The sequence below is a fragment of the Pteropus alecto genome, unplaced genomic scaffold (genome assembly GCF_000325575.1).
Source record: "Pteropus alecto unplaced genomic scaffold, ASM32557v1 scaffold5, whole genome shotgun sequence".
Lineage (NCBI taxonomy): Eukaryota > Metazoa > Chordata > Mammalia > Chiroptera > Pteropodidae > Pteropus > Pteropus alecto.
Genome location: NW_006441953.1, coordinates 1,313,764 through 1,330,387, shown reverse-complemented (window position 1 = coordinate 1,330,387; position 16,624 = coordinate 1,313,764). Strand labels below are relative to the sequence as shown.

At 32.8% G+C, this 16,624-nt stretch overlaps 1 protein-coding gene across 4 annotated transcripts in view; it reads left to right on the top strand.

Moving 5' to 3' along the window:
• The window catches only part of PPP3CA (protein phosphatase 3 catalytic subunit alpha), a 282,030-nt gene that overhangs the window by 110,064 nt on the left and 155,342 nt on the right, over positions 1–16,624 (top strand). The window contains exon 1 of one of the 4 annotated variants that reach the window (XM_025051776.1): positions 9,923–9,983. The exons of the other annotated variants lie outside the window; for them this stretch is intronic. Coding sequence (XP_024907544.1) covers positions 9,938–9,983 — 46 coding nt within the window. The 5' untranslated portion in view covers positions 9,923–9,937. Of the gene's footprint in view, positions 1–9,922; positions 9,984–16,624 lie in introns of those variants that run through there. 4 annotated transcript variants of the gene reach the window in all.

Genomic DNA, 16,624 nt, shown 5'->3' with positions numbered 1-16,624 from the left:
CAAGTTTGTACTGTTCATCTCGTTTGTACTGTCTGTCTCAAGTTTGTACTATCCATCTTGTTTGTACTATCCGTCTCAAGGAAGCCTGGGCAGTCGGAACATACGATTGGTTTCCAGCTAAACATAGCAGATGTCAGGCGGTCCTAAGTTTTTAATTTTATCACTTCTTTTGAGAAATTTTACCTAGGTATGGATGTAATAACAACAAAGTTGGAGAAAAGGAGGAGACTGTGTGTGGTAAGGGAGCAGGGGAGGGGAGGGATGTTTTCAAGGAGCCTGGATTCTCAGAAAGTTCACGACTCATGTTTTAGCCAAGCTGTCTCAGCACAAATCTGTTCACTAACTATATTAAAATCCTTTAGTGCTCAGGTCCAATATAAGATTTTCTTCACATAGAAAGAAGAATAACATTACTTTAATGCTGAAATTTCAAATTTTCAGGTATCTCAACATCAATATCATTACAGTATTATATAGCACAGCTCATTATCCATCAGTAGTTTGTATTCAAAGCAAATATGAATTTTTTATTTGTTCACCACCATTTTTTTTCTCATTCCCCACACTCATATACTAATGTTCATGTTTTGATGGAGAAAACTCAAAATTTGATTACCAGTATTTCTGATGTTGATATTTGTGTTTTTATAAAGTTTGACACAAAATGCTCACACTTTTTTTTTTTTTTTAACATAATTATTATTTGTGCCTACACCACCTGGTCTTCCTAGGTGGTCTCCCATCCAAGCACTAACCAGGCCCCGTCCTACTTAGCTTCCGAGATCAGACATCGGGATTGTTCAGGGTGGCATGGCTATAGACCATGGGCCATAGTTCCACTGGGGCACGAACCAAGGATCTTCTGCATGTAAAGCAGACGTACTAACCGCTACACTATGGAAACAAGTCCTAAAGTGCTCACTCTTAAATCTACATTTATCCCAGATGTTTCAGAAGCAAAAAAGGAAGGTTCTTCTTTTCTCATTAGTATTTTATGTATAGTTTCCTATGAGTATTTTATATATAACATACATTTTTTTCTATTTTAAATTCCTCATAAATGTCATAAAAGGTGTATATTTAACATTGTTTTTAGACTTATCCTTAAACACATAATACAATTCTAATTTGCTGTGCTTGTTACTGATAAAAACATTCTGGAGCCAATACATTCTTTGAAATACAAAGAATTCTGTATTTCAAAGACACCCAAAAGGACATTTACAAACTGGCCAACATTTTTACTGTAAATTTTAAATTATCTTTAGGCAACCAAGGCTTGCGGAAAGATTTGTGACCAATGTGCCATTGTCGAGAGCTTAGTACATTTAAGTGTTACATTTCTTATATTATTAGTCGATTTATATATTCAACAAATTTTATTGAGCCTCTATTTTTAGCAACAGTCTTTTTTTTTCTAGGATCTGGAAATACAGTGGTAAGCACATTCAGCTAACATATCTTTGTTGTCATGAACCTTGTCTTCTGGTGGGCATGTGATAGAAAGAGATAGGTATAGCATGGTACATCAAATAGTGAATTTATGGAGAAAAATGAAACTAGAAGGGAAAATGGAGAGTGTTGGGGATGTTCAATTTAAAATAGTGTGGTCAGGGAAATCTCATAGAGGCGACATTTGGAGGAAGACCTACAGGAAGTGAGGAAGTAGCCTGGGAGCTCACATGGGGGAGTGTTCCAGCCAGAGCAAATTTTAATCCCTGAGGTAGCAGCGTGTCTGGTGGCTCTGGGAATCTCAGAGTTGGCAGGTGCCTAATGAGTAAGATGAGAGAGGAGGGAAAAAGGAGCTCACAAGAGGGTGTGTTGTTTGGGGGCAGAATGGGAGGAAATCACACAACATTTTGTGAGGGCTTTGGCTTTACTATATAGAAGATAAGAAACCTCCCAAACTTTGGGAGGTGAACACACAATACAATATATATATGACATACTGTTGAATTGTACACTTGAAACTTATTTGACTTTATTAATCAGTGACACCCCAATCATTTTTAATAAAAAAAAAAGAGAAAAAGATGAGAAACCATTGGAAAGCTTTAAGCATGAAATAGTTAATGCAGAATTCTTAAGAAACCCTAATGAGACTTTGTGCAGTGAAACCTCTTATTGATAATATTGACTGGTTTTTCTACCCCTCCCCTCAAATTTCCTTATTTATTCTAAATATTGAATATCAGAAAATGTTATGTTTATAATATACATTCCTGAAATTAGCTGTGGCAGATTTTTCAATGTTCAGTTTCAGGTGATTTAAAATATAGAGCATTTATTAGTGCAGGCAGAAACCAGACTGCTGATTTCTCCTCAGGACTCTGGCCGTGACATTTTGAAATAAGAGCACGGAGGTCTTAAACCTGAGACTGTAGAAGTAAAAGCTTTTAAAGATTTTCAGACTAATAAACATTTTCTTGTCCTAGTTACCAGACAAAATCAGACATAAAGAGAAGAAGGAGTTAAGTGGTTTGACTAATATTTTCCTGGATTGTAAAAGAAGTAGGGGTAGGATGGAATGAAGGAAAAAAAAAAAAATGATCTTAAAAAAAAAAAATGCTTGAGAATCCTTGAAAAAAAACCCCAGCTGGTTAAAACATAAAATTAAAGTAACCATATATCCTGTTTATTTCCCAGGACAATTTTGATTTATATCTGTTGTCCCAGTATAATTATTAATAGTACCCATTTTATTCCTCAAAGTTGCCTGATTTAGATGATAAATAATGTAGTTACCCAACTTGTAACTCCATAATTATTTGTGCTTCGTATCTTTTCTATTATTCTAAATCATTTCAGTTTTTGGTGTTTTCATAATTTTAGTTTGATTTGGGGGTATTATTAGTATTCATTAGTTCCATATTTTGTTTTCTCTTTAAAAATTTTTCCCCATGGGAATACTTTTACAGTTTAGATTAGAGATTGTTCACTTTCTAAGCAATTAAGAAAAATATGCCTCATTTAGAAGATGCTTATATTTAAGGTTTTTTTTTTTTTAGTGTTTTTGTCTGGTGAATGCTTTACTAATATATTACCTCAATTGGAAACATTGTTATACTAGAAATATTGCTATAACGTTCTTATAGATATAGCATTGTGGAGTCAGGAGAACAGAACTAAATTGAGAGTCAGGAAACTTGAATTCTAGTGTTGTTTTATCTAGCAAGTGGCATTATAATTTCGCCATCATCGTTTATCCTGTCTATGCTTTAGGGCTCTCTGGCCTAAACTAAGTCATGCGCTGTTGTGTGGAGCCAAGGAGCTAATATGTTTCAAAGAATTTTATAAATTATCATTTCTATCTAAATCTGAGATTGCATTAGAGCTGCAGAAAAAAGGAAAGCCCTCTTAAGTGAATCAGTTACATTTTTTTTTCCTAAGGAAGTTCTGAACCAGTAAGTTAATTACCTCTTTTCCCTAGGGAATGAATCAGCTAATTATAAAGAAAGAGCCAAGGTCAAATTTAAGCCAATCTTCCCATTAGTCTAAGAGATGACTTAGTTCATCTCTTGCATGGGAGTAATGCAGGAGCTAATGTGAACAGTTTGACAAGTCTGGGAGCCTGTGCAAATAGACCTGAATGGACTTTTCAGAATGACGTAGTAATTGTATTGAAAATAATGTGCATTAATAGGCTGTCAGAAATACCCAAATGTCTGTCTTTCACATACAGATACTTTCTAGATTACGTGCCCCAATGACCTAAACAATTGGCATAGATAATTAAATTTTAACTATGTCTTTGCAGCTAGCTAATCCAGCTTGAAATCTGTGTCTCAATGTAGGACATATCTTTTATCAGAGATACTGGAACAAGAATGACTCTGTTTAAATAGGCTTAAGCATATTCCTTTTTAATAATGTTCATTCATAGTTTTATTGTTTGATTAAGAGTGGATCCTCATTCTGTCCTCCTACAATTGGCCTATCTTTGATATAAATGATAATTTTATGAACCACATTTTCATCAGTGCAATGAATCATCCATTCCTGGTTACCTGCCAATAGATAGTCATGACCTTGGAATAAAATAACAATTGGGAAAAATAATCTGATTTCCATATGTGATGTTGGACAATGTAAAGGAGTATAAAGTGTGCCCAGTCTCTAGTGCACATTTACTCACACATACAGAAATGAAGGAAAAATGCAGTTAATCTTTCGTGTGATATTATTTTTAAAGATTGGAAAAACAATGACTAAAAAGAGCAATTATGGTGTACCATTGTTATTGAATGTATTTTTAATGTGTGTTTGGGGTGGGGCTAAGGGTGGAAAGTTTTACAAGCTGGATATTTGATTCAGTGTGGAAAAGAATTCTGTCCATTTATATTATGTTTCTCAAATATATTTTTTGAAATTAATTGGCTCTTTTACACTAAAAGAAAAGAAAAAGTAGAAAGAAAAAAGAATGAATAAGAAAAAGAGAAAACAAAACAAAACAAAAGATAACAAAGGAAAACAGAAGAAAAGAGAGGGAAAACAAATGAACAAAAGCTCCTGAATAACTCCCGAGATTGGTTTTTGGTATAGCTTATTTTAGCTTTGGTTTTTGTTTTACTGATAATGGTGATAGTGGTGGTGCTGGCAGTGGTTGTTGGAAGGAATGGATTTACATTTAAATGTGATGTATCAGAATAAGTAACAGCAGATTTTAACAGTGAAGATTTCAATAGGTAAAGATTTTGTAATTCTCAACAATTCATCCTTAATATTACATATTATTGAACCAAGTAGACAGGAAGTCACATGCATGATTCCAAGAGAGCTTTGGCTGAAAAGTATATTGACATGAGAAAATTAAAAACAATAAAAACATCAAGCATTTTGTGTATTTTTAAATCTAGAAATTTTAATAATTTTTCCTACAATAGTATTCTCTCGATTTTCATTTTTAAGGAAAATAATACAAGCATGTTTAACTTTTTGCCCAGTGTTATGCAGAAAATGCTCCTCTAAAACTAGATCTCTGTTATGTTGGCTGTAAAGATCAATTTCAAATATCTATGCCATCCCATTATTTAGAAAGGGTTTGTCTGACCTTTTTGTTTTTCAGCTTTACCTAATAAAGTTGTTTGCCATGAGAACCTAATCAGGTAATGCATGTTGAAGCACCCAGTGTGGTGCCTAACTGGTGAGCCCCGTAATGCCCGCTCCTCCTTTTGTCTTTGAAGATCAGTGCAAATAGCTAGTAGAAATTCCAGGGTTGTGAAACAGTGTGCTTGCCACAAAGCTGCCGCTGTTACTTCAAATGACTTCTAAAGTAATATACACTGACCAGAGTGATGATTTTCCAAGTGGTCTAAGAAGTTTGATAAATGTTTATGATGATTTAAAGTATTTTCAGAATTCACTTATAACCTGGGCTCCTAAATTTAAATACAGGTTTTTTTTTATATCTATGAGAAGAAATGAGAAAATTTCAATAGCGTAGATCTGTAAAGAAAATAAAAACAAACTAAGGATTAGTTAGATATCTTCTCTTGGTTGGATATCTCCTATTTTTAAGTGTGTTTTGATAGTGGTAAGAGCATAATCTAGAAGAGAGAGCATATGTGTAATGTAAATTATCTTGGCTATCAGGTGGTGCTTAAGACATGCCTTTGCTTTCAGAAGGAATGGATTTTGTTCCTTGAAGCAGTTTAAAAAGTAACTAACTAAAGTCATTATGTATTATTTTTGTAACATAAATGTGTTTGGAGTTGCAAATATTATTATGTATTAGAAATGTGTCTACTCTGGTGTGATATGGTCATCTCTCAATGCAGACAGGCGGGATCCTCAGATTTGCCTTACACTTCTACGCATGTGCCGGCTACATTTATTGGACTTGATTTTGTATGTGGCTTTTCCAAAAAGTAGGCTACTTGAAATAGTTTCATACATTCATGGTTTTTAGCAAAATGAGCGGAAGACTTAGAATTCCAATTTGGAATTGTTGGTTTGTTTGTTTTTCTTTTTTCATCTGTGAAGTGATGCTGGCTAGAATAACTTAATTCTCAAAATATGATTTCTCTTTAAAACAAACACATAAGTGATATGACCTTGAATATATCAGACCTGACAAGATTAGAAGTCTTTTACATTTATGTAAAATATTATTTTACTAAGAATGTTAGTATAGACTTATTTACATCTATTATGCATAGCAACTACAGAGGCAGCTGTATATTTCATATAATTCTATGTGAGTCCTTTATAAGAGGCACAGTAGTGTGCCCTTTTTATGATCTTTGGATAATCTATCACCACATTTCGTATTTTATACAATGTAGCCTTAGAATTAGTGCTTTCTACTACTTAGCAACTAGTGGAAAATATATATAAAACCTTGAATCAGTAGAAGCAAGTCATGTCTTTGGAGGGATTTGCAAGGCTTTCCTCTTATCAAATTATCATATGAATGATTTTAGCTTAGAATTGTTGAATTCTATTTGACATTATATATGATAATAGAAATTCCCTCTTCGCTGGAATTTCCGATGCAAGACTGGTGTGGGGTGATTTGGAATAGAATACTTGGATTTTATGATGGTTTACTTTAAACAGGACAATCTGTTTCAATAAAATCGCAGGAGGAATTTAAGGCAAAGGGGGTCATTTGGGTTTAGCCAACATTTCATAATGCAGACCTTCAGTCAGGTTAATTTATCAAACTTATTGAAGTATGACTAGCATACAGGCTGTAATTTACTATAACCTTTGACTGTGTGTGAGCATGTGAGTTATTGATAGAGAATGTGCAAGAGGGTGATTAGATAACAGATGCTGTCCTCATGTAAATTGGGAAATTGAAGAAGTAAACTAACTGAAGTGTTGCATTTGCATGTAGTAGATAGGGAGAATAATTACATTAAGAAAAAAAAAACAGCTGTTTTCATAGTGCTAGTTGTACCGAGACAAGTATATTTTTCCTTGGTATCAGAAAAGCTAGATCTTTTTTTAAAACTTACTAATCTCCAGCTGAGGAAGCATTAGTAATTCTGTTAAATAAAATTCACTGTTAATACTGTCTATTTAAGAGATTATATTTTAGTTTTATTATTTTTAAAAAAGGATTAAAATAAAAGGAGAACTGTTTTTGGTGAAACAGGAATAGGTTAAATTTCCCTTTCTCGTTGGACTATTATTTTAGTAAATAAAAGAAACAAAAAGAAAAAGAAAACCCAAAGCCTGCTGTAATTGTGGAAAACAAAGCATTGGATATATATAGTATCATTTTAAGAATGTGTTCTTTGAACTTGTCTCAGAGGGTTTGATAATTTAGGTCTTGTAAAAAATTAGGATACTAAATAATCTGATTTCCTTTATGATAAAACTATTCATATGTATTTGTAATCTTAACTATATAAGTGTCAGTGAAACATGTTTTCTTCCTAAGTGTGATCATCTGTTTTACATTTAATCGGAGAAAATGTCTCCCAGTTTTCTGATTATAATGATAACATGGCATGCAAGAAACCAGAGCATGCTAATCAGACCTCATGATTATAAGTATCTAACTTCATGGAAAATGATTATTATGGATGTTCAATAGCATTCATGTGGCCACATTTCATGTTAAATTCCATTCTTAATACTGTAAAGTTATGCATTTTTAACTCGTTCATGAAGGAAATTTGGAAATTTTCTGACTTTGAGTTTTAATTCTCTCATTTCATTTTGCAACTTATACAATACAGTTAAAAAAAATTAGTCTGCATCGTTCCATAGAACACATTTTTAACTGACCCCTCCCAAGATGACAGTACCAAAAACTGTCGAGTGTATTGAATATTCATTTTGTTCTAGGTCTTGACTACCTTTTAGATCGCTTTAATTTAAAGAAAATAGAGCTTCGAGGAATAAAAGTTTTGTTTATCATAGATAGTTCAGAATAATATGATTTAATTTCCCCTTTGAAATAACTTATAAGTGATATTTTCTTACAAGCTGGCCTACTGAAAGCTAGATAAAAGAGAGAATATGTGTTTAACTTAATAATGAGATTTTATCATCGCAGTCTAATTATTTTTTAAGAAGAGATTAGTTCTCTGCTGTCTGTCTTTGCTTCCATGCTAGTTTTTAATATTACTCTTAAGATTTGATTTGGAAGCTGTCTCTTGAAAATAACATACTAAAGCTTTACTTATAACTATATTTCTACTTATGTGCAATGTTCGTAATACTATAAAATACTTTTTAAGGGGAGAAAACATTTTATTAAAATATTATGCATATTTTCCTAAAGTAGAAGAATATGGTTATAAAATATTGGTGTCATTAAGGAAGTATAAGTTGGAAATGTCACAGATGTACGTAATGACCATCACTGAGGCAATAATATTAGTTTTTTTAATAGAAATAATGTCAACAGTATTCTGTGTATTTTTTTAACCACTAACTTTATCTTCAGATTTTCTCTAAATAGGCATTTCTGTGCTTTTCTGTTGAGAGCTGGGTTATGATTGCTGTGTACATGGGTAGTTGGCATTAACACAGGTGTATTTGAAATATTCCTTACTATAGCATTTTTCCCAATTTATCTTCTCCTTATTCAGTGAGCCCACATTATTCATGAATTTTTAAATTATTATTTAAATATACTTTCCAGACGTATTAATTAAATATTTAGGAAAATTTGAAAGATGCACAAGATGATAAAATTATAGCATATCAGATTTTGGCGGAGAATACGAGAACCCCAACCTCACCCTTCCATCATTCCCCATTCTGATGCCCTGTAGCAAAGTAGGAATTTTAACATTGATTCCTCAACACTTTGCTCAGTGTCTGACAAAGAGACACTTAAAAAAGGTTTTTAAATGAATGAATAAACTCAAATCTCCAGCAGATGTTCTTCAAAAGGACCGTGTGTTTATTTGTGATATGCAGGAGCATATGGATATTCAGTAAAACCTATAGAGAGTAAATAGTGATAGAGAACATTCTTTATTGGCTGCTGATTGCTTATGTCTGATTTGAGACTTAAAAAAATAAGTATAATTCTGCCCATTTCAGCCCTCAAAACCAACCTGTCACTTTTGCTTTCACGTTCATTTACTCCATTAGTTATCTGTTTCTTTTTCCCAGAAAACAGTTTATTTTATAGGTGAAACCCCACTACTGAAATGTTCTTATTTGTGTTCCTATTTTATCTGAATGTTGGATGAACTGTATTTTCCATTGTTACACATGGTTTTTTCCTTTGTTTTCTTTAAATGAATTGTTTCTAGAAAGAAATCTAAACCGTGGGTACTTTTTATTCAGCTTTCCTAGTGTTTGTGAAAACAAAAGTTGATGTTTTATACATTGAAGAGCTATGGGAAATCTTAGGTCGTAATAAAATTGTTTTTTAAAGTGAAGGGAAAAAAATAATTCAGCAATGAAGGCGAAAGAGTATGCTTCAGTTTTCCCACATTTTAGCTCCAAAAAAAAGTTATTCAATAAAATAATGCCATTTTTAAGGAATTTTTCTTAGATTAGTTAATAATCCTTTCTCCTTTTTCCACTTTCTCCTTTCTTTTAACACTTTTTTTTTTTATTTTTGGTCATTTTCTCCTCTTTCTCCCTTTTTTCTTCCACCAATATTTATTTACTAAGTCTTCTCCCTAATGAGCTCTTCTTCAGGATAGGAGGTTTATCCTCGAGTTCCAGAAGTAAAGACGAATAATGGAACCATTGCATTAATATTTTTGTCCCAACTCGACAAACAAATTCTTTATTAAGATGTAGATCCCTTCAGCATTACTCAGGGTCACTGGCTGGCCTGCATCCACCCTGTGCAGGAAGTAGAGAAGGTACAGGGTTTGACTCACTTTTGACCCTCAGTTTCTGACTCATCCAAACACTTTTGTGCAATACCCACACTGTACAAATGAATGCACAGGCCTGCCTTATGCTGATTTCTGTTTTTAAAAATGTTCCTTCCAAAACTGTAGCCTGAGGAATGTCCCTAGTGTTTGTTAAACAGATGAAATGGTTATATATTAGAGGTGAGTACTCTAAACCTTTATGTAGTGTGTATTTTCAAAATGGAAAAGAAGTTGGAGCCTACTAGTTTATTCCCTCATTTTACAAACAAAGAAACTGAGCAATTCAAAAGTGAAGTTTTAGTGGTGGAGTCCGAATCTCTGTGGGGTAATTAAGGACCAGTAAACATTTCATATACCCAGCATATAGAAAAAATTAGAATTGATAGTCTAAAAAAGGAATATTTTTGTCAAAGTTATTTTGAATACCAATTTTATTCAATAAATTAGATAGTTTAGTGTGATATAGTGTAAAGAATTGAAATCAGATTTACCTGCATATGCATCCAAACTCTGATAATATTCGAGTGAACTTCAATAACATAGTAAACCTTTTTTTTAAATCTGTCAAGTGGGAACAATAAACACTCATTTTTTATGGTTATGGTAAAGACAGGTCTCAAATTCAAATAATCAAAACTCTTGACACCAGAACAAAGTGCTCCAGGTATCAATAAAATCCATACAGAATGTCTAGCCTCAGTTTACCCACTAGTGTAGCACATTTCTGCAACAAATTTTGGAAGTATTTCTAAGAGCTAGCACAATTTAATTGATTTGTGCTACAAAATAGCATCTTTTACTTATATAAGTACTGAAACATTTTTATTTTCTCTGACCATTTGAGATACATTATTAATATTTGGATCACACTTTAGGGAAGGGATTTTTCAGTAGCCACACTTTCAAAATGGTGTTTGATATAATTTATCATCAATGTCTGTGGTGATTTTACTCTAAGAAGTAGGCTGTTGTAATCAACAGGACATTTTTGTAGCGAATGAGCATTTCTAGAAAAATTTTGAAGGACTTACATGTTTTTGGAACGTAGGACCCACAATCCTATGATCAGTTGGTGAAATATAATTTTTAGCACCATGACTGACAAAAAGTGCAGAAAATTCAGCTTTCAAAAAAGTAGTTGTGCTCATTTGTTATCACCACCAGTTCCTTAATTTGGAGCAGTGTCAATCATTCTGCAAATGAGAGGAAATACTTTATATAATTGAAGTTTATTTGGGGACCATGTTATTATTTCCATGACATGGTACAATAGCTATATAATATGTTTCTGAATGAGAAATCATATATAATGCTGTGCAGTTTATTGATAGTGAAATGTCTTTCCTTTGTATGCAGGTCAGCCAAAAAATTCACCTCAAAAAGCACTTTCATTCTTAGATTCTTCTGTTAGATGTTCATTGTTGGCACAAAAGTTCAAGACTTAAAAAGACTTTTCTTTTAATAAAGCCAGACACTTGTTTAATACAAGATCCTCTAAATTTGGTGATGATGCTGTCTGTCATCTATTGAATGTCTTGTATTTCTTCACTACTTAAGTGCTGCTCTTATTGAGTTTTTGTGACACAATTTTTATGTTAAACTGATCGTGTTATGTTTCTAAATCTTTGCTCAATGGCAAGCATTTTTTAGTACTATATAGTAAAGTGTATCATACATTTTCAATAGATTAGCAATGTTTTAGAATAAATTTAGTATATCAGCAATATGAGGCTTGTTCTGGTGCAAATTATGTTAACTTTATTAGGAATTTTAAAAATGTTCAAATAAAAACAACTGAAGGTTAGTTTTATTTAGTGTAAAAAGACATTCGGATAATGGTGATCGAGTCTTGTTTCTGAAATACATAACTGAACTTACTTTCTTTTTCCTGTTGTTTATCTTTTTTACCAAAGGGAAGAAAATGTTTGCATAGTAACAAATTAAGAAGAAATTATGTTTTGCTTAATAGGTAACTGGATAGTTAATAGGTAATTAGGTATAGGAGAAAATAGAGAAAACTTTGATTTCTTTTCTAATATTAGAAATGAACAGTTTGGAAGAAATCAATATAATGTGTATTAACTAAAGCATTCTGTGTTTTGGTAATAACCTGTTCAGTTACATACAAGTATTTCTTAGAAAATGAGGTGTATTATTTATATTCTCTTATATTTTGCTTGATATTTCTTGGCTAGCTGAATAGATTTTTTTTTCTTTAATTTATAATTTGCATTTATATTTAAAATTATCAAGACAATTTTCTCTTCTTGGCTTGAAGGCACTCATTACATCTGGTAAATGTACTATTTATTATATTTTACATTATTTACATGATTAATTATAAATATTATTATTATAAACATTAGCAATATAAATATTATATTTAGCAAAATGACATTCCCTCAATGCAAATTCAATTCAGTGAATATATATACAAGATAAAATCTGATTAAAGGACTTGTGAGTTTTCTTAGCAAAGAGGTACATAGTTATACATAATTACTCTATAAGGGTGAAAAAACACTTGGTTATTGCTATTAGGATTAAAAGATTATGTTCTAACATTTTTCTCTCTTTTTTAGCTAAGGAATTATATTAATTTAAATGAAAATAAGAGAAATCAGTAGGAGGAAAATTGCTATGGGCGATTGTAGGCATGTACCTAATTGCTGTGCCAAAGATTTTGGATTTCTATGGAGTCAGACTGTCACAGCACAACTTGGATTTTCTTTGCATTTGATTGCTGGTTATTTCAATGAACTCTTCCAGGTGATCTTGCTGGCTAGTCACATTAATAAACTTACCTAAATCACTCCCCAGATCACACTGGCTTGATAAAAGAGAGCCATTACAGTTTCTTCTGCTATGGGCAGAGTCACATTCTTGAGTTTTAAATTTTGTTTATCTAATAGATAGAAAGAGAACTTTCTCCATGGAGATATTTATCAATGCTGATAGCCAAAATGTACCTTATGGCACGGGAATCATCGCAAAACGAAGGCCTATAATGATTCTTCATCTCTTTCCTGGTAAATCACAACTTGGGGAGCTACTATAGTTTTTCTGATTTTGCTCTCATTTTAACAAGTCTCATAATAATAATAGTAAGCACTTACTGAGCACTTAGTGCATGTCAGCCATTGTTCTAAGCTTTTACATGACATGTATTATTGAATCTTTACAATAGCCTTGTGTGCAATAGGTGCTATTATTATACGTATTTCACAGATGAGGGAACTCAAGCACAGTGCGATTAATCACGCCGAAACTGAGACCCATTAAATAGCAGAAAAAGGATCTGAACCCAGTTTATGGGGCTTCAGAGCCCTGGGCAACCACACCTGCATCACCTAAACTTCTTTAATACAAATCCTTAAAATAAGAGGGAGCAACTCTTTTATTTGAGAACAAAATTCATTGTAATTAAATGATTGACAGTGTTAGTTATCTACGACTGGCATGTTAAAAGGATGGTCTGCCCCTCCAGATCACAGATCTAGAATGCCAAACACGAGTTTTGATCGTGGAAGGAAGACATGTGAGGTGCCTGCGGCTATGGTAATCATGTCTGTCAAAAACCAAAGGATTTCTTTCCTTTGGTTGGAATTCTTTGGTTTACTTCTTCTTTAATTAGCCTTTTTTAAAGGGAAATAGCAAGTACCTTTGACAACCTGTAATTTGTAGGCATTTTCAGATTAAAGTCGTGAGTTTCAGTGGAGAGGGCACAGGATTTGGAGTCAAGACTGTAGGATTATGTTTTGGCCCTACACACTAGCTGCTCTGTCTTTAATGTGTAATGCAAAATATTTTTCTTATTCGTTTGATCTATAAAATGGTGAACATTGTGATACCTGTCATATAGCATTATTATGAAGATTGAATTAAATCATACATATGAAAATGTTTTAAAAATATAAAGCATATACAGACAGATATCATTTTTTAAAGTTGAAAATCTTATGTTTGTAAAATAGTTCTTTGTTCCAAATGACATTTCTCCCTGCCTAGTAGAACAGTGAGATTAACACAGCTAGAGAGATTTTGAATTGAGATAATTTGTTAGGAATTTATTTACCCATTATTGATTTGAAGACACTTAATAGCATTTAGTATCTTCACATCATATTTGACTTAAACTAATATATGGCTGTAGTCATGAGCCATTAAATAAACAATATGTGCATTATAGACTAAAAAGAGCTTAACTTTCATTGCATGGTAGTACACTGTTCAGTATGAAGCACATATGAGTAAATGGATATGTGAGTAGAAAGCAAGTTTTTCACTTTTTGGTGGGAGACTTTGGAAATCGATAGCTAAATAAACTATGTCCTTAGCTAAAACAAACTAACATGTTTATGATTTTGATTTAAATTTCTGGGCAATTTTACTGATATTGTTAAATATTTGTGTTTGTGTGAATTGACTGACTCACTATGTCAGAATTGTTGAATTGGTTATTTGTTTATAGTAGTTTTTCACAAAACATAATGTCTCAGGAAGACTGAGTTTTATAGGGAAAAAAGTTGGGAAATGAAGCATGATTGATTTTCTTCCTAGTTAGTCATAAGACACAATAACATATTCAGATCTCAGAGAAAACTTGTCATAAATAAGCCTGTTTAACCCTGTTTAACATAGATGTTCTGAAGCATTTTTTTGGTCCCCCAGAAAATGTTTTTTAATAAAATGTCTATTAGCCCAGAACTGGAAATGCTGTTATACACATACAATCTGATGTTTTTGGAAGGACTTCTATGTGTATTGCTCGTCTGAACCTTCCACTAAGGTCACATTATGCTCATAGTAAGAATTTCATAAGTGCCCATGATGATGAATACATTTCTTGATTAGACAGTTATCTTGGGGACATATTTAATGTCAGTTGGCAAGATTAAGTTCCTTCCTATTAGGCTGCTATATGATACAGACATTTATGTAATCCTCAAGGTTTTTATGAGGTATAAATGTGCCAAGTGTAAATGAGAGTTTTTAGGTTATACAACAAAATGCAGGCAAAATATAGAACAAAAAAATTCCTTTCATTGAAGCACAATAATAACAAATAATAACAAATATACGTACTTAACAAATCTGAGTTCATACCTCACACCACGTATTGCACTAAGCACTTTTGCAATATGGTCTCATTTAATCCTTTCAACAGCCTTTCGAGAGGTAAATATCTCCATCTTAACAGATGAGAGAACTGTGGTTTCTCAAGGATTTCTTAAGACACATAACTGTTAAAGCCAGAAAGTGAAGATAGGTAATTAGGTACTTTAGAATGCAAAATGACCATACATTGTAGCATTTAGAGCTCAGATTCTGCTCCGTATTGCTGAAAATTATTATGGGAAGAAAACTAAACAGGCTTTCTAAGGAGTAAAGACTGGGGAGGCACACTTTTTACAAAAAAAAAAAAAAAAGCAGAGGCTAGTCTGAGAGGCGGCCAAAAGTCACTGACGGAAAACTTCTGGGCTTTGGCTGGAACCCAAACTCATTGCTCATATGTGGAAATTCTTTGGAGGCTCCTCTTGCCTTTGGAACAACCCATCAGAAATTAAATTACAACAAAGACCTTATACCTTTTACAATCTGAATAGTGAACCAATTGTTCCTTGCCATATTCCGTCTCTTTAAAACTGGGAGCAATTAAATAGGAAGACAGAAAAGCCAAGGAGCAAACTGCGTAAGATATTCAAGGAGCAAACTGCATTCAGGATAAATATTACTGCATTTAGAGAATTCTGTGATGAGATGTGAATCACATATCAGTAAATCATTGGACAAATGCTTTTTGAGTGTTTACTCTGGGTAGGGAATAGTGAAGTCAAAAGGAAATAGCATTCATTGTTCAGGGAATCCAGAGAACTAGGTGTGTACTTCAGGTTTTGCCTTTAATTATCTTTGGATTAGTGGATGAGTCACCTCTTATCTACAGAGGCACCACAGCAAGCATTAAAAACAACTCTAGAGCCAGGGGCCTGATGTGAGCCCCGGTGTTCCCTACTTATTTGCTATGTGAGCTTGCTAAAGTCATTTAATTTCTTTGTGCCCTAGTTCTTGCATATGGAAAATAAAATAATAGTATCTACATCGCATCACAGGATTTTTATGAACATTCAATTAGTTAAAACATATAAAGTGTTTAGAATGGTGTCTGTGATGGAAGAAGTGCTATGTGCCAGTGATTATTATATTATTATTTTGTGGTTACTATCGTCACTACCATTTTCATTCTCTTTGAGCCTCAGTTTCTTCAACTAGAATAGTAGAGGGTGAAGTTAAATGATATTTAAATACATAATTTCAGGTTTATACACATTTATTAAACTTAGAATGGAACTCTTCTAATGATTTGTGGGCTGTTTTATGAGTACAAAAAGTATGAAAATTAATACAGGCAGCAAAGAGAGAAACAAAACAAACACAAAGTTAAAAAATCTTGTGTTTTAGCAATCAAAGTACTTTTTATTAAGTATTGAATACTTTAGGATGTGGAGTTTGGATGGAAAGCAGGCTCTGAGTCTTTTCAGAAGTTGTGACATTTGAATAGGGATGATTAGGAGGTTGCATGCTGAAGGATATAAGCAAGGCAGTTGTTAATCATAGCAAATACTTATGAAGCACTTACTATGCCAATAATGTTCCAAGCACTTCACAAGTATTTGTTTGTTTAATCCTCGATTTGCAGATCAGGAAACTATAGCATAGAGAAGTTAAATTATTTTCCCATGATCATACAGTTGGTGAAGTTGTGATGTAAAGCCAGGCAGTCTGGTTTCTGAGTTAGTACTTTTATTCCCTTTGCCTTAATT